General features: G+C 43.7%; 1 protein-coding gene across 5 annotated transcripts in view; it reads left to right on the forward strand.

Moving 5' to 3' along the window:
• Window positions 1-19619, forward strand: part of TPO (thyroid peroxidase) — a 94753-nt gene that overhangs the window by 42417 nt on the left and 32717 nt on the right. For all 5 annotated transcript variants that reach the window (XM_080999028.1, XM_080999027.1, XM_080999029.1 and 2 more), the window contains exon 8: window positions 10755-11270. In XM_080999028.1, the coding sequence (XP_080855154.1) occupies window positions 10755-11270 (516 nt within the window). The remainder of the gene's footprint in view (window positions 1-10754; window positions 11271-19619) is intronic.

Consider the following 19619-nt stretch of genomic DNA (forward strand, 5'->3'; position numbering starts at 1 on the left):
GTGTTGATTGGCTGTTGCTGCGGTAATTGGGCAGGCAATTGGCTGCTTCTACCAGTGAGGGGACAGACATTAGCAGGCTGTCGCGACACGCACGAGTGTTAGCGTAGGTCTGGCAGGTAAGTGTTTTTTGGCAATCCTCCCCCCAAAACAGTTCAACAACTCCAGGTAATCTCCCCCCATTTTTAAAATTTTTGTCACCCAAAATAGGGGGAGTCTTATACACAGGGGGGTGTTATGCACAGAAAAGTACAGTACTCTACCCCTGAGCTATATGGCCCTTCTCTGAGGATATATGTTAGAATATATATGAGGCTGTAATTCTGCTGCATGTTTTTAGTATGAGCTTTCTATCCTTGAAAATGTGTGTTTGTCAAAAGCAGTATGATCCCTAGAATTAATGAATGCAATACTTTGCTGTTCTGTGGAAGATTTTTCCTCCTCCTCCTCCTGGCAAACAACACTGCTCGAAAAGCAGAAGGCACCTTTGGAAGATACTTTCTACTGATTAGCACCTTCCCCTGAAGAATACAAAAGCTCTTAAGCAAAGAATTCAGTGTTCGGTTACTCCTTCGCTGGCTTAACAGTCCCCTTACAGTGCCTTCACTATAGCAAGCCTCCCCATTGCCAGATTATTCATTCCTGCTAGTCACTGTTTGTTTTGACATGAAGTGTTTCCCGTTAATTAAAATTCAGTGGTGCCTCGCAAGACGAAATTAATCCGTTCCGCGAGTCTCTTCGTCTTGCGGTTTTTTCGTCTTGCGAAGCACGGCTATTAGCGGCTTAGCGGCTATTAGCGGCTTAGCGGCTATTAACGGCTTAGCGGCTTTAAGAAAAAGGAAACAAACTCGCAAGACGTTTCGTCTTGCAAAGCAAGCCCATAGGGAAATTCGTCTTGCGGAACGACTCAAAAAACGCAAAACCCTTTCGTCTAGCGAGTTTTTCGTCTTGCGAGGCATTTGTCTTGCGGGGCACCACTGTTCTTACTCCATTTTAAATTTCCCTTTCTGTACAATACAAGTCAAGAACAACACAGAATAATGCCTAAATTTAAAGGCCAAATTATAATCCCTTTGAACGAGGAGGTGCACCTACTGAGCGGCAGAGACTCCCATTTATATAGCTATTTCAGATGCAACAGAAACCTGATACTGCTTAGGATGGACAAGGGCAAGAAACCTACCCTGGACATACTACGGGCCCTTGTGAAGGATGTGAACATACCCAGCATATCTGGCATAGCAGTTAGGGACCCAGCTTAGCAAAGTTGCTTCTACAGTTCTGGATTTCTATTGGGAACAGGGGTAGGAAGGTGACAGTTGCTTCCCCAACTCTTATGCCATTGCACCTAACAGTTAGGAGCATGGGCTAGTTTTCCCTCCCAATCCAAAATCACTCTGTGAAATTGTAAAAGCTGTGCAGCGAGCCAACAGCAATCTGTGTGGAATTTGCTTCCACAAGAGGAGGTGATGGCCACTAGACAAATTCAAGGAGGCTTTGAAAGAGGATTAGACAAATTCAAGGAGGCTTTCAATAGCAACTATGTACCACCTGGGAATCACAAGTCGGGTCCTGCTTGGGGGTTCCTCTCTCATAAGCATCTGGTTGGCCCCTGTGAGAACAGGATTTTAAACTAATAGGCCTTTGACCTGATCCAGCAGGTTTCTTCTTATGTTCATATGAACTGGAATTAACTGTTGAAGAATCAAAGAACACGATGTAGTGGTGGTCAATATGAGGTCCTCCTTCCTATGGCAAGTGGTCAGGGATGACTTGAGCTGTAGCCTTATGGACTGAGCCATTTAGTTTGTTTAGTTTACTTTTAGTTGAAACTGAATTATTCTTAAGAACATTTTGCTCAGACCTAGGTTTCACTGTGCCAGCAGGGATGGACCAAACAGAAATGCAAACTCTCACACTTGGAGTTACTCTGACATTTCTGATCTAGATCTTTGTTTCATTCATTTGATTGAGCTAAAGGCGTGTGTGGAATTAAGGTGATATTATCTGGCAAGCTTCTTGCAAATTGGTAAATAAGTACTTATTTGCAATGTGCTTCTCTGGCCATATTTTTGAAATGCTACCGAGGGTATTTTGCAGAATAAGAATTGTCAAGGAGAGTGTTATCCTGGCTAGGTTTTGTTTTGCTGCTTCTTCAAATAAGAGGGCTCCATAGAGAGATATTTTTTATTATCCTGGACTTACATCTTCCTGTGGAATATCATCATGCTCTTCCATAGTACACATTCTGGCAGATGAAAGTACCACGTCAAGCGCTCCACTTGGGAAATGAGCTACAGAACTGCATCCTGTTAATGGTACAGTTTCAGAATATCTAAAGATTGTTTTGTTTTGTACTTGTTTCCCCCATCAGTGGACGCTGTGAAATTATAGAGCTGGAAAATGGGCATTCTTCCAAACCAAAGTGTTGCCCTTTTCACCCTTCAAAAAGTAGCAAACAAACATGTATTTAAAACAGATGGGGAAAAAATTTCCTAGGTTATAGTTGGCTACAGTAATACACAAGACTCGCTCCTGGAAGCTCACCCTGAGGGCTCTTTGCAGTCAGGCAAAACTCACTGTTTGAGGTTCCTTCCACAGGGATGTCAGTCAGCAATTGATGGTGCCTCTGCTGGTGTCAGGTGTGGCACCCTCGCCCTCCTGATATTTGTCTGTCTTCCTTTCATCTTAGGTTTTAAAATTGCCTGGAAACTTTGATTGCCTATGCATTTTGAGAATCTACTGTTGTTTCCCCTTTCCAATTTTTAAACAGTTGTTTTGATACTTTTTTGTAAGTATAATGAGAATGTTTATTGCTGGTAAAAAACTTTACTGTGCCAGATGGCTTAGGGAGGAGTCTATGCCAGATTATTATTATTATTATTATTATTATTATTATTATTATACTACAGTGGTACCTCAGATTACATACACTTCAGGTTACAGACTTCGCTAACCCAGAAATAGTACCTCAGGTTAAGAACTTTGCTTCAGGATGAGAACAGAAATCGTGCTCCGGCAGCGCAGCGGCAGCAGGAGGCCCCATTAGCTAAAGTGGTGCTTCAGGTTAAGAACAATTTCAGGTTAAGAATGGACCTTCGGAACGAATTAAGTACTTAACCCGAGGTACCACTGTACATTAAGGTGCCGTTGATTTTTAAAAGAAATATCACGTCTAATTGCACCATAAACTATAAATTATTTCCCCCATGCATATAAGGCTCTCCTGCACATATAGGTTGTCCCATTCCTTTCAAAGCAGGTAGCACATAAATGAATATCACTCATTTAAGGAATCGCTGCATGGATTATTCTCCTACCTTCAGTATGTTGCGAGATTGAGTATTACAAAATTACTGTCCATTTAAATAGGCTCATACAAAGTCTGATGGGTGTGAGCTTCCGCTGTGTAAAATGTAGCAACTGTACTGTGCAAGAAAATTACAAAAGCTGTTGCTGGTGGTCATATAGCTTATATGCCCCCTACTTTGCACAAGGAAGACTTGACACCAAGGCTAGCATAGCTAACAAAAGAGGCTTCTCATTGTGCCGCCACCTGTCCAATAGGAGCAACCAGAAAGATTTTTCTAAAACATTTTGGGAGGTGTTTTTGTCTCCTTCATAGGCAGTGTGCTATCCTGTGGGTGGGGGGGGGGTCAAAATGCACGTGACCATTCTCAGTTGTGTATTGTGATTGTCGTCGGCATAATAATATTGTCTGGAAATTCTGGCTGCATTTAATACAAAACACAGTTTCTAAAACAAAGGCAGAGAAAGTTAGATGAACCTATTGCAATGGAAAAAGTGTATAGCAGTGTGTATTTATGAAACTTTATGGAGCAATTCTGCCACAGGATGTTCACAAGAATCCTTTGTATCTTAGGTCAAGCTAATTTTTGCTAGTGCCTTTCAACACTTGGTACACTAATTAAAAGATGGATTTTTTAATGCAGTCCCATTTAAGATGGAAATAACTTACTGATGGTTACAAGGTGTTTCAAAGTGGAAGGCACTGTCCTAGAAGGTGGTGGACTCTTCTTTGTGGGAAGTTTTTAAGCAGAAGTTAAATAGCCACCTATCAGGGATGATGTTGTAGTGACTTTTCTGTGTTGTGCAGGGAGTTGGATGACCTTTGACCTCCATTCCAACTCTCCAGTTCTTGGGAGGGAAATGAGCCCCACGCTGGCCCCTTTGGGTCTTGCAAAAATCCTCAAGGCGGAAGGTGTTTGATATGATAATGAGAGTGAACAAGCAGGCAGAAGCAGTTTTCTCTCTCTCCTCTGAACCTGAAAGCTGAGCCAATGCTACATCAGGCACTCATCTGAGCAAAGCATGATGGGACATTGCTTGAGGAAGGAGCTGGTGGATTTGAACTACGTTTTCAGGACAGAGGAGATGAGCTCTGAGGATGAAGAGCCACAGAATTAAGGACAGCAGACGGCAAACATACAAATGGTCATCTGTCATGTGTGATCTAGTTGAGATTCCTGCAGTACAGGTGATTGGACTAGGTCAGGCATCCCCAAACTCAGCCCTCCAGATGTTTTGGGACTACAACTCCCATCATCCCTAGCTAACAGGACCGGTGGTCTAGGATGATGGGAGTTGTAGTCCCAAAACATCTGGAGGGCCGAGTTTGGGGGTGCCTGGAACACTCTGTCATAAGAGACTAGGGCCCTGCGGGACTTGACATCTTTCCGCAGGGCCTGCAAGACAGAGCTGTTCCACCAGGCCTTTGGCCAAAGCACAGCCTGACCCCCTCCTTTGGCAATCCTCACAGAACTCTAGCCCAATGGTTGCCATTAATCTGATTTGAACTGATTTTAGAATGAACTGATTTTAGAATGTTGTATGATTTTACTGTTGTTAGCCGCTCAAAGCCCGGCTTTGGCTGGGGAGGGCAGTATATAAATAAAATAATAATAATAATAATAATAATAAATCCTCAGGGTCCCTTCCAACTCTCCAGTTCTATGATTCTATTGTTCTATGAACATTCATCCATCAGATGTGGTGACAATTTATTTATTGGTTTATAACAGAGAATCCTCGGAACTGTTGTTTAACCCTCATAGAGCTACAATTCCCAGCACCCTTAACAAACTATAGTTCCTGGGATTACTTGGAGCAGACATCCCCAAACTTGGCTCTCCAAATGTTTTGGGACTACAGTTCCCATCATTCCTGACCACAGGTCCTGTTAGCTAGGGATGATGGGGGTGGTAGTCCCAAAACATCTGGAGGGCTGAGTTTGGGGATGCCTGATTTGGAGAAATTTATGACTGTTAAATTGGTACAAAACTGCTTTAAATGTTTGGTCTGGATGTGACCTAAGCCACTTTTCAAAACTCTCCCAAGGCAACTTACCTTATTAACAAATATGCTATTTATTTATTTATTTAAAAGCATTAAAACATATGATTCAAATCACAAGAAACCAGCCAGTTCTATTAAATGTGCCCAATGCAATTAAATGGATTATCTGCCCCTTTGAACAATTTGTGTTTTAGGGTTTGTTTTTCAACCTCGATTTATTTACGTTCCTTTCTTAAGGATTGAGAATAAGAAACATCCCTCTGAGCAACGGATTTTCTTTTTTCAAAATAGAAGGACCCTCTTGAGTATGATAATTACAATTCAGAGAGAGATTTTAATAGCTGGTAGCTATTTGATGGCCTCTGCAATAATTAATAAAAAAAAAGTCAGCATCGTAATTATATTTTATTTAAAATAGCCTTGGTGATAAATACAATTAAATAGCTGGAAATATTTTCTTCTAATGATTCAGGATGAAACATCCTGTGAATATACTGCCTCTAATTTTAAGCAGAGGATCTGCTCTCTAACTCTTCAATGTGAAAAGCTAAGGTCAGGTGGGTCCTTTTTAGCTAGAATCCTGTTCTAGAAGCATTTCTTTATTGATAGACTTCATCAAATAACCGAGGTGGGTTGTTATCTTCCTGCCAATGGAGGAGGCAGGAGGCACCTAGAAGGTCACTAGTTTAGGCAAGGTACTGCCCTAGCATCCATAGATCATGTGAGTGTCTGCAGAGGTCCTCTTGCATACAGCCGTACTTGCCCAGGATGGGGAACCTGTAGCCTTCCACGTATTGTCAGGCTCCAACTCCCATCAGCCCCTGACAGGGATGAGTTAGAAGTCCAACAACATCTGGAGGGCCACAGATTGCCCACCTCCAGTCTACACAATTGGTAACTTTGTGTTCACGATGATAATTGTGTGGACAGAGCTCCGCATGTGTATAGGGGCTCTGTTCAAGTATTCAGATCAAGGTATGCAGGTTGAAAATATAGCCTGATACTCCTTTCCATGTGCATCGAAGTCTTTAAATTCATTTAATCTTATCCGGCAGAGCTTTGCTTCTGAGTTAGCGCTTGGAAATGAGGTGAACTACAAAGAAGGAGCCTAGTTCATTTTGGTCCTGTAATTTCTCAGAGCACATTTTTTTGGAGCATTGATGATGACTCCTAGGTACAGTGGTACCTCGGGTTAAGTACTTAATTCGTTCCAGAGGTCCGTACTTAACCTGAAACTGTTCTTAACCTGAAGCACCACTTTAGCTAATGGGGCCTCCTACTGCTGCTGCCACGCCACCGGAGCACGATTTCTGTTCTCATCCTGAAACAAAGTTCTTAACCTGAAGCACTATTTCTGGGTTAGTGGAGTCTGTAACCTGAAGCGTATGTAACCTGAAGCGTATGTAACCCGAGGTACCACTGTATTATAAAAGAGCACATACGATTGTTGCAAGCATTGGTGTTGCTCTTGCAGATCACATAGGATTTGGGGTCTATGTAGGATGATGTTTCACAGTGGTTCTGTGATTGGAACGCCACATCTATTTTTCTTTCCTAGAAAAAAAGAAGTATCCAGGGGAGGGGCTTATTTGGGTCAGGATCATTGAGGGTGGGGAGCAGAAGGCATCTGTGTTTCGGCTCCAATGCACCATCTCTAACCCAATTTGCCCAATGAACTGCAATGAGCCACAGAAGGTAAAACTTTCAGGTACAAAATTATGCCTCTATATTTCCCCCTTGTAATAGACAAGCTGAGCTTTCCTTCTGGCATGGTACTGTGCAAAGGAAATAACTTCATGTAAATACAGTACAGTAAGATGTTCTAGGTTGCAAGAACAAGAAGACATGAGGCATGTTTGATATCACTTAAAAAGCAACATAGTAAGGACATAAACAAATAAATTAAAATAAATGAATGGGTAATAACATACAATAACATAGGGGCGCGGGTGGCACTGTGGGTTAAACCACAGAGCCTAGGACTTGCTGATCAGAAGGTCGGCGGTTCGAATCCCCACGACGGGGTGAGCTCCCATTGCTCGGTCCCTGCTCCTGCCAACCTAGCAGTTCGAAAGCACGTCAAAGTGCAAATAGATAAATAGGTACCGCTCCAGTGGGAAGGTAAACAGTGTTTCTGTGTGCTGCTCTGGTTCGCCAGAAGTGGCTTAGTCATGCTAGCCACATGACCTGGAAGCTGTACGCCGGCTCCCTCGGCCAATAAAGCGAGATGAGCGCCGCAACCCCAGAGTCGGTCACGACTGGACCTAATGGTCAGGGGTCCCTTTACCTTAATAACATACAAAATGCATTGCATGAGGGGAAATTGCTTTGCAGAAATGTGTATTTGAGGCAAAATTGCATACAGAAGTATGTACATTAGGATAAATCCGCACTAAAATGCTGGTGAGCTTTCAGGAGGACTTTTTAAAATGTAGAGAACTTAAGAATGGGAAAATGAGAAATGGGGAGAAACAAAAACTGACAGATTCCTACCCCTCCCCCTGCCACCGCTTGGTGTGTTGCAAGAACCTTTTCACCTTAGTTCACTAAGTAATTAAATGCCTAGTGAATTTATTCAGATTCTACTTCACAAACAGTGTTTCAAAAGAATATAGGATCCAATATAGTCACACCAAGCAATAGTAGGAACAGTGTTGCCATAGATTCACTTGGTGCTCTGGCTCTGAGGAATTTACAGTTTAAATTGGGAAAGGCAAGAGAGGAAAGGAAGAGAAGAATGAAAGAGGGGTGGATATGAGCAATGGGAGTTAACCTGGGCTTAGGCTCATTTTCAGCTGGGGGAATGGAGGTCCATTGGATCCTAAAAATTCCTTCTCTTCAATTGAAAGGGAAAATAAGATGCATCTAAACGACCAAATTAATAAAGGAGGCAAACACTGCATCAGGGGAACATCAAGCAAAGAAAACACTTGATTACACAACAGAGGCAATAAAGGCCACGATTAACCAGAGAAATATTCATTGTCAAAATAAAGGATCACTCCTTGGAACTGTTTCCACTAAACTAATGAGCAAAGAAGTGGGAGCATTTATTAATCAAACAAGTTTTAATCAGCTTAGAAGATAAGCAAGTATTTAACATAATAGCCTCCTTGATAGCATTCCCCACAGTAATGAGTTTTCAGTGCTATTTTAGAAAAGGAAAAAAAAAAAACCAACACGGCCTATTGAATAATGTGGGGGGGAAATGTCATTAAGCCACAGATTTTAAAGCTCCATTACAAGTATCCTTCAGCCCTCATCATCTCATTTAAATCTCAGATTTCTTCTCTGTGTGCCTGGCATTTCCCCCATTCAGTCTGGTTTTCCTCCACCTGCATTAACACAAATTTAAAAATCCCCTTTTTGTTTGTTAATAGCACCTTGAACATGGAATAGATTTGATGCATTTGTAATGTAATATATGATACCTGCAAGATTAATATAGGGGTTTATAGAGCTTATCTTGACTTCTAGAGTATATGCTTAAAAAAAAAAAAGAACTACTCTCAACAGCAAACAGAAGAAAAGGTGGATTAGGTCAGCAATCTCTACAAAGCTGGTGCTTTTTTTCTTTATCAAAGCACTGCAGAGGTTTCCCTTGAGGGGTTATTTTAGCAAACTGTATTGAAAAGTACCAGCCCTTCCTTAACAATCGTACATAATGGCAGAGAAAATTTGTCCTCTTTCCAAAGTTTGGTTATCTTTTGAAATTCACAACTGAGAGAGTTCCCCATGAGGGAACGGCCCATTTTTCTTATCCTGCCTTGTCATGGTTCATTACATTAGGTGATGTGTTGCTAAACTTCAGACAAAATGGGTAGGGGCAACAGGGCCAAGGACAAGATGGAGTTCCATCATCTCCCATTCTGTGCACAGAAGCCTACTTCAATACAGAACAACAACCTTCCCTGCAGCTGAGGGCACCAGGTTAGCTTTGGGGTTGTAGGCCGGCCATGTGTACACACAGGTCTACCCTCCCAAGACCTTGCTTTCATTCTCTCCTTTCCAGCATCTGCTAAGCCAGCTGACCCTCATTTTGTCTAATAATAGGCCCTGGCCTGGCGGAGAAACACATTTCTAAGTCGTATTTTCTTGTAGGTATGTCAGGTAAAAAAAATGTGTATGTGGGTTTTGTGCATCCTTCATTTTCAAATACTGCACGTACACACGCACACATATACCTTTATTCTGGTGGGCTACTGAAAACCTCCCATCATTCTTACAAATATCTGAGAAACTGGCCAATTGTCTGCCCTGGACAGGATTGCACTTCCTTTGAAGGAGCAGGAATGCAATCTGGCTTCTGGTTCCAGCTTCGCTCCTGGAGGACCTAGATAGCCTTGGTGGTAGCTGAGACGGGTGTCAGCATAGTGCACCTCTGCTCAGAGATTGACACTGGCTGTCAATTTGTTATTGGGCCAAATTCAAAGTGTTACTATAAAGCCCTTAGCAGCTTAGGAACAGTTTACTTAAAGGGCCGCCTTACCCCAATTATGCCTGTTTAACCACTTTGTCATTCACATAAGTAATACATGTATTTACAAGACCAACACGCTATGTATTCTCATATTTTAACTCTTCCCCCTCACCCCACCAAAAAACAGGTTTTAAAATCAGAGCCCATATGTTGTGAAACTGCAAATGATATCCGTGTCCATTAAAACTTGGGGGCCCTTTGAGTGATTATGTATTGATGGGGTATTAATTGATGCCTAAACTGAAACTGCAGATTTTCCATTGAATAGATTTCAAATAAAGACCTGGAACTGTAAAATGAAACACAATCAGACCAGCAAAACAGCAAAAAAAATTATCAATATACTCCTTTAATTTGCCTGTGGAGCCCAACTGTTTAACAGTAACAACAAAAGGATTTGTCCTTTCTAAACAAGAGCATTAAACTGCTTTATGCCAAGTGCAAGGGGAAGGGTGTGATTTGTGCACATGCCCCTGTTCCCTTGACAACTGATGTTATGTACTGAGTTGAATAGGATCGAAAAGGCAGCGGTCTGATTGGTCCTAGAACAATAGGATCCAAAATGCAGCTGTCTGATTGGTCCGTAGGAGCCACCCAATCCAGCTCCAGGTGGAAGTGAATCCACAACCTGATTGGCCTACAGGAGAATCCCGGAATTAGCCAATCACGTGCAGCCCATTGTGTAAATAATGTATATAAAGCAGATATTTTGGGGGAACATTCATTCCTCCTCACCACTATGAGCTGAATAAAGAGCATGAAATCCACTCTCGACTCAGAGTATATTTCAACTGATGTGTCATGAAAATGAAAGAGGCCTTCCACTCAGAGATCTAATCCACTGTGTGCACAATACACCATAAGAAGCAGCCCTAAGAGTTCAGCCACATGTGCATCAGCAAGAGTTGTGTCATAGTTGTGCAGTATGTTCCCTAACGAAAGGTATTTACTTAATCCGCAGGTTTTTGCCAACGATACATTCTCTACGAGCCTGAACTGCCTGCCATTTTACCGCTCATCCCCTGCATGTGCCACTGGCCACCAAGGATTTCTCATAGGAAACCTCTCTGTCTTAAATCCAAGGCAACAGATTAATAGCCTCACCTCCTTCCTTGACGCATCGACTGTTTATGGCAGCACGCCCGCAACAGAGAACAAACTGAGGAACCTGACAAGCGAAGAGGGCCTCCTGAGAATAAACACACAATATTTTGACAATGGCCACGAATACCTTCCTTTTGTGGCCCAGGTGCCTTCCCTTTGCGCTCAAGACCCCAAGGCGGACAAGGAAGAAAGGATAGAATGCTTCCTGGCGGGAGACAGTCGAGCTAGTGAAGTCCCTTCACTGGCAGCTATGCATACACTTTGGTTGCGAGAGCACAACCGCCTGGCAAAAGCGCTGAAGGAAGTCAACCCTCACTGGAGTCCTGAAACTGTCTATCAAGAGGCCCGCAAAATCGTTGGCGCGCTGCATCAGGTAAGCTGACATTTACCTCCATGTCATTGCACGTTATACTTTTTTATTCTGACGCTGTACAAATAACAAAGTGTGTTTGGGTAAATAAACATGGGAGGGGGTGAGGATTGTGCCCACTATTCCTGCCCTTGTTCAGTTGGAGATGCAAGTTGGGCCATGCATATCAACTGCTCTTTTCAGGGCTCCAGAGCGCTAAGCCTATGCACAAAAGAAGTGTTGACATGGGTTTGGACTAGTAGGCATCGATCCCATCACTGTGCCCTCTCTATCTGCTAGCTGCCTGTTGTCCCAAGTCACTCTGCACACACACCCAGCACCCTATTAGCCAACTCCTAGGGGCCAAGGTAGGGACATGGGTGGCGCCGTGGGTTAAACCACAGAGCCTAGGACTTGCCGATCAGAAGGTCGGCGGTTCAAATCCCCATGACGGGGTGAGCTCCCGTTGCTTGGTCCCTGCTCCTGCCAACCTAGCAGTTCAGAAGCATGTCAAAGTGCAAGTAGGTAAATAGGTACCGCTCTGGCGGGAAGGTAAATGGCGTTTCCGTGTACTGCTCTGGTTCGCCAGAAGCGGCTTAGTCATGCTGACCACATGACCCGGAGTTCTGCACCGGCTCCCTCAGCCAATAAAGCGAGATGAGTGCTGCAACCCCAGAGTCAGCCACAACTGGACCTAATGGTCAGGGGTCCCTTTACCTTAACCTAGGGGCCAAGGTCCCTTCAGGCCCCACAATAAAATATTTGAGGGGGCCAAACCCCCCAAAGTTAATGAGCATTGTCATTCAAATAGTTTCTGTGTGTGCCGCATCTTGTGATTGATACAAGGCCCCTCCAATATTTTATTCAAGTTGGCACCTCTGCCCTCCACACGGACAACTTGTATGCATAATGACTCTTCCAACTGCAGCTTGTGACCCTTTCCCCTTTTATGTAAGAAGACACGTGATGATTCAGGTCAAACCCACACATAGCATCCCAATAACAGCATGCAGCATTTAGATGGACTGGTCAGGTGCATATACCTGCCATTCTGAGAAACTGCTCATACTCACCAAAGGTGAGTTCATCACACAGTAGTCCTGTTCAAGTGTTCAGAAGAGCAGGGTGTGCCCACAAAACCTACCTCCTCCGTCATTTCACTGTCACCACCACTCATGGAGTCCTCCACACTATGCAGGCTAAACTAGACGATCAGGGCTGTAAATGGTACAGGTATATCCTCCACAAGCAGAAAAGGATCTGCAGTGCAGAAGTTCTGCACCCCAACAAATGGAGAACAGTGGGAGAAGATATAGTGTTGCAACAGGAGGAGGAATGTTCCTTCCATCTTACAATGATATATAGGAAGAGAAGGGTAGAATCTAGACACATATGAAAAATGTTGTGCAATTCTTTTTTAAAAAAAGTTTTGAAAAATATATTGAATTTGCCATAGCTCACCATCGCCATCTAGTGTCAAATTTGTATAATGCACTTTACTTTACAACACACTTAAAATGTTTTATTTGCTGCTGTATAGCTAAGTCCAAGATCAGAAAACGTGGTTAGGCCTTCTGGCAGCCCGATTCATGTTCCCAAAAGCAGATTTTGACTTTGGGCAACTGGACTATAGTTGCCTTTGTGAAGAGAAATATGCCACCTAATGGCAATAAAATATATAGCAAAAGTTATTCCTGCATCTCTCATTTGGAGCTGGGCATCAGACCATCAAAGTTATGCTCTTTATGAAGCTGTTCACATTTCTATGTGAGAATTCTAATTAGGATACAAAAAGATTGCACACTTCATTTAATCTTAAATAAAAATCTCTTAACGACCCTGAACATTAGTCTTCCTTATAGCTTCCTCGCACGCACTGTGCAAGTCCCTCTGTCTTAAATGTGCTGTTTGCTTTAAAATAATTGCCTTGAAAGGCTCAGAATGGCTTTTTGGCACCAGTTAGCAGTGAACAAATCTGGAAAGAAAAAGAAAAAACCCAATGCACACTAGGCTTCTGGGCACTCAAATGTTAGTGTCTTGGAATCAGACACGTTCTGCCCTCAGACAAAATAATTTCCAAAAGGCATTTTCTGTGTATGACTCTGGGCTACTCATCATCTGTCTGAGTATCAGAGATTAATGAGATCACCCTGTGGCACATTAGAAATGATTTGGAGTGGATTTAGTCAGTTCAGGGACACACATGCCAACTCTATATGAAACTCGGCTACTTAGAGCATCAGCAGCCTCCACAGTTGAGGTTGCCCATGCGTTTACACTCCAAGAGTTCTTTCTGAGCAGCTATAACCTTGGGGGGGAAATATTGCAGGAGGCTGAGAAAGAGAGAGCAGATACAGCAAAAGGGCGAGGAAAAGGAAAGCCCTTGTTTTGTTTGGTACACTAATACGCCTGCTTCTTGGGAGAATAGCAATAACAAACCTAGACAGCATCTTTAAAAGCAGAGACATCACCTTGCCGACAAAGGTCCGTATAGTTAAAGCTATGGTTTTCCCAGTAGTGATGTATGGAAGTGAGAGCTAAACCATAAAGAAGGCTGATCGCCGAAGAATTGATGCTTTTGAATTATGGTGCTGGAGGAGACTCTTAAGAGTCCCATGGACTGCAGGAAGATCAAACGTATCCATTCTTAAGGAAATCAGCCGAGAGTGCTCACTGGAAGGACAGATCCTGAAGCTGAGGCTCCAATACTTCGGCCACCGCATGAGAAGAGAAGACTCCCTGGAAAAGACCCTGATGTTGGGAAAGATTGAGAGCGCAAGGAGAAGGGGATGACAGAGGATGAGATGGTTGGACAGTGTTCTTGAAGCTACCAGCATGAGTTTGACCAAACTGCGGGAGGCAGTGGAAGACAGGAGTGTCTGGCATGCTCTGGTCCATGGGGTCATGAAGAGTCGGACACGACTAAACAACTAAATATGCAAAACTGGAAAGTCAAAGCTTTAACAGTGAACTTTTGTAGACTTTTTAAAGAAAGATTTAGATGCTCTGAGAACAAAGGCAATTGAAAATAAATTTTTCCTCTGGGAAAATATCATTACCAAGGATTTATTCAGCACTATTGGTTTTTTCCATCCATACACCCACACATTAAAAAAAAAAAAAAACCTTGTGAAGGCAATATCACTATTTTCTATATGGGGACATTAAAATGGAAAGATAGCAAGTGCCCAGATCTCTGTGTCACACCCAGTTAGACACTCCCCATGCTGTTAAGACAGGCAACCTAGTACTAAATCAGAAAAGTGAATCACAGAGCTGGAAGAGATCTCAAAGGTCATCGAGTCCAGCCCACTACCAGTGCAGGGCATTCACTGCTAAAGCACCTCTAAAGAATCACAGGATTTGAATCCAGGTCTCCCCACTCAGTGTCCCAAACTTTAGGCAGTAACCTTATTGTTTGCTTGCATTTCTTTTGTGTTCCTTTTTATTCTCATTTGCGCAAGGCCTCCAGTTCCTGAAGGAAGCTGCCTTGCCTCTAAAAGCTTCCTTGCCTCTGCTCACTAACCACGCTGGCATCCTCTTGGGCTTGGTGTTTCCTTGGAGGACTGTATCTGCATTGAGCTCTTGAGGACTTCACTGATGCCGATGTTCCAGCACTCCGTTTTCTCTGCATGGAGCTCAAACTTAGTTTACACATTTCCATCAGGAAAGACATCTACTGCAGATGCAATCTTAGCTTCATTCTCGTATCTCATTTAATTCTTTTTTTAAAATAAAAAAAAACCCTCCAAACCAGTCCTCTGTTTGCTCTTCCTGCTCAGACATATTTAACTTCCAAGGCACTTCCACAGATGATACCCCTGAAGAGGAGGGCTGGTTGCTTGCAGACTTTCAATTTCTATTCCTTTTGCCTTCTTTTCAGTGGATCTGCTCAATTCAGGTCACAAAGCTATATTGTGAAGGTGAAAGTTGTGTGTTTTATTTTATTTTTCTTAGCTGGACTGAATGTCTCCACTGCACAATACAGACCATTTCTCGCAACAAAGGCTGGCCGAATACGGATGTGTCCTTTTCTTTCCCTTTGGTAGTAAGGCACAGTCTTAAATTGTGCCCAGTGCGGGAAGCTCTGCACTGTAGGGACTCTGGGGGATCTCATGTTGAAACACAGACATCTAATTTAAAGGGACAGCCAGATCATGCTAGTGATGCATCCAGTTCAATTTCCTGCCACGCCAGGAGCAACTGGTGCCATATATGATAGTGATTACCCCATCAGTATTTGAAGCCTTATTTCAAGCTGCAGAAAGTTATTATATGTGGAATATGGAAGGTGCCCAGAATTGAAGGCAGGTCATTCTGCTCTAATTAGTTTGAATCCTGCTTTTAAAATAACAGCAGATTACCAGGGTTTCTGATGGGACAACAGCCTGGGGATCGAACCAATTGCTACTCCAGTTAGATACAATTCATAAGTGTTAAATATTACCAGTTAGTTAAATATCATTGATGAGCTCCTGGAAGGAGAACGTGCTCGTGTACTATTTGCAAGTAAGACTGCAATCTAAACCCGCTGCTGCCAAGGGCACTCGTGGCAGTGGTGTAAGGGGCAGGGGCAGGCAGATGGGTCCTGATCCCTGTACCAGCCTCAGATTATGCTGCAGCCGGGCTCGGATCAGGCCCGATGCCAGCCAGCACCGACTGAGAGAGCTGCTCAGGATCTAGCGGATCCCAGGCTGGCTCAGCCCTGCCCCACCTTGGAATGCCTCATTACAGGACTGTCTGCTTGGTTTTATCAATGTGGATACCAGTGTAAGCCTTCCTTCCACTTGTACATGCTGCGGGCAGAAGAGTGATGCAGGCATCAATCCATTAGTGGTGGGCAGGGGTATACTGGCTGAGCTGCTGAAAGCAAGTGGAGGGGCTCCTTGACTCAACCCAAACCACCTACAGCCCAGCAAATGGGCGGGGGTGGGGGGATTGTAGCCTGCACCAGCAACTTAAAATAATGGCACACATTTTTCCCCCTGTTAAGTTTTTGACAAGATCATTATTACCCAGACAGTGGGAAACTGTATTGGCTTCAATACCTAAGGTGTCATTCGATTTAAGACCAATACAACAGTAAATAATATTTAGAGTTTATTGGACCCCTTTACGGTTGTATAAAAAACGGGTTCGCTAAGATAGCTCAGTGTTGGGGATGTGGCAAGGACAATGCCTCTCTGAAACACATCTTTGTACCTTGTTCTTTACTTAACACAGTCCAGCACTTTCTCCCCAAACTTGTTAACTATGACGGTGCAGAAAAAGTTAAATCTTTAGGCGGAGAGTATTTTACTGAACTATATACCTGCAGCATGGACATTATCAACGAGACAATGGAAATGGGTTTTTCCGTGCCCTAATGGTGGCCAAGAGGAATTGGAAAAATAAAGATATGATACCCTTCAATCAATGGACTGACATCATTGGCAATTTATGAACAGGCTGCTTACAGGTGCAGGCTCTGTATGGATAAATACGATAACATTTGGAATGAATTTATACCAAATGTAGTAGGCTATTAGCATTTCCATAAGCACTAGAACAACATGAGATCATGAGGGGTGATCCTGCCATGGATCAGGGTGAAGTGAGCTGCTTCAGGTGGCATCTGATAGATAAGAAATGAAGGTACACAACTGAGGGTGCACATTGGCTGTCAAAAACCATAGGACTGCTGGGGAAATTTCAATGCATTCGAAATATTGCTGGGAAACAGAATGCATCATAGCAACAGGACCAGCAACAATGTGTTGGATTGCCCTCCACAAATGAGTCTCTGTGACATCTGTGCTCCTACCTTCCAGCAGGACTAATGATCTGGCAGGCATTGTGTAGGAAAGCCGAACCTTAAAATCCAAGGGGCAGCCTCTTAATAATCTATCATATTTCAGGCTTTGCCGTCTGAGCACTGTTAATTTGCAAAGAGCATAACTGAAAGCTAAAGTAATGAGGCAAGGAAGCCAAGCTTAACTGCTCTGGAGCGAACACCGAGGGCTTGGAAAGAGCCACATCTTTTTGTAGTTTGTCTGAACTTGCCTTTTCGGTGTTAAAAAATAAAATAACCCCCCTCCCCCCCAAAAAAAGAGTGAAACACATTATCTGATGAAACTACATTATCCCTGCCTGAATTTTTCAATATGCACTGTATCAAAGCACTGGGTGCATTTGTCCATTCAGTTTATTGCATATTATATCAAACCTATCATGTATTTTATTAGTTCTCTATACTTCATATTCATCCCATTATGCTTTATTAAGTCCAATGTAATCTTAAATCTGCAATGCAGTTTTCATATTTTCCATCGCAATGTATCATTTCCTCTCTTTTGATCAGTGTTTCTTATAAGCTTTTTTCTATATGCTTCAATAAGCCTATTACATTATCAAAAGAATTTGCCAGGGGAACACTTATCAGCATTTCTATAACAAACTGTATGGTTTTGGGGTTGTTGTTTTTTTGAAGATAACTATGAATTGTCTGCTGATAGACCCATTTAGACATATCAAATGGATTCTGTGACCAAATAGTCGTTAAGACATGGACAGTGTTACATACAGGAAAGAAGATTCCTATGAACAAATAGGTCTTTCCCCATAGATCTGTTTAAAGCATGAGTATTCCTTGGCCCTGGACAGCAATTAAGCTACAGAGCGGGAAATGGGGTGCGTTGGGGGAGAGAAACATCCAGTCACATTTTTTGGGCCTGTTTTCCTAAGCCTAACTGCTGCACAGAGGGCGATTTTCCGGGAAGCCGCAGTTTTTTGGGGAGTGACCCCTTCCCTTCCTGCATGCTGTCATTATGAAAATCACCCTTCAGTGGCAATTAGGGTTGGGGGGGGAGCTCATGTGACCCCCCCGACACACAATTAGGCCTAATTTGTGTGCCAGTGAGGGCGATTTTCAAGGCAGTGGCAGCTAGAAAGAGTGAAGTCCCCACGTCACATGCACTGCCACCCCTCCATCCCAAAATGGACCTCCAGAACGAATTAATTTCTTAACCCAAGGTACCACTGTACTGTACAGAGTTTTCATATTTTCATAATACATTGGTACCTCGGGTTAAGTACTTAATTCGTTCTGGAGGTCTGTTCTTAACCTGAAGCTGTTCTTAACCTGAGACACCACTTTAGCTAATGGGGCCTCCCGCTGCTGCCGCGCCACCGGAGCACGATTTATGTTCTCATCCTGAAGCAAAGTTCTTAACCCGAGGTACTATTTCTGGGTTAGCAGAGTCTGTAACCTGAAGCGCCTGTAACCTGAAGTGCATGTAACCCGAGGTACCACTGTATCTCTTTATATTCAACTATATACAGAATGAGCATGCAGGGATCAACAGGACTGGCACAAGAATTAGGGCACCCTACACTCACCGACCCCCCACTGCTGTTTCCCCCTGCCATTGCTAACTCCTCCTCCTTTATCTCCTGGTTGCTGCCACCCCTTTGCTCTTTCCCCTTTCCCCTGTATTTAGTCCCCCCCCCTCCAATGTTTTGCTGCTGCATTAAAAGCGCTGGCGGATTCTCAGCCTGCCCTTCCCCTTTTGTCATGGCCGGGAGAGTGCTTGTGCTGCTGCTGCAGCAAATCACAGCAGCTGCTGTTCTAGTCACCTCACCCAGAATGCCTCGTTCTGAGGAAGGACCCCCCCTTGCCCCTTCCTCAGACCAAAGCAGAAGCTGCATGTAGGTGGCCTGTGTTAGCAGCAATAATGACAGGCGGTAGTGAGACAAACAAGTATGGCATCTGAGGATGTGGGTCCCAATTCACTGTCATGCTAATACCTGCTACCTGAGACAATTTTCTCAGTTTGCGCTACTCTAGCACTGATCCTGGGGAGCAAGAAGGCTCATAAATAATAACTTCTCCTCCCACAGTAGCACCAGCCACCCAGAGGAACAGGCACGTTTCCCCAAGGGCTTTGTTAAAGGTAAAGGGACCCCTGACCATTAGGTCCAGTCGTGGCCGACTCTTGGGTTGCGGCGCTCATCTTACTTTATTGGCCGAGGGAGCCAGCGTACAGCTTCCGGGTCATGTGGCCAGCATGACTAAGCCGCTTCTGGCGAACCACAGCAGCGCACGGAAACGCCGTTTACCTTCCCGCCGGAGCGTTACCTATTTATCTACTTGCACTTTGACGTGCTTTCGAACTGTTAGGATGGCAGGAGCAGGGACCGAGCAATGGGAGCTCACCCCGTTGTGGGGATTTGAACCGCTGACCTTCTGATCGGCAAGTCCTAGGCTCTGTGGTTTAACCCACAGTGCCACCTGCGTCCCTAAGGGCTTTGTTAGGCAGCTTCAAAAGTTTGCCTCTTTCCCTTGTCACTTTCAAATGGCACAAACAGTTCTCTTGCAGAAGAATCTTAAACAGG

This window comes from Podarcis pityusensis (assembly GCF_964106645.2).
Source record: "Podarcis pityusensis genome assembly, chromosome: 3".
Classification (NCBI taxonomy): domain Eukaryota; kingdom Metazoa; phylum Chordata; class Lepidosauria; order Squamata; family Lacertidae; genus Podarcis; species Podarcis pityusensis.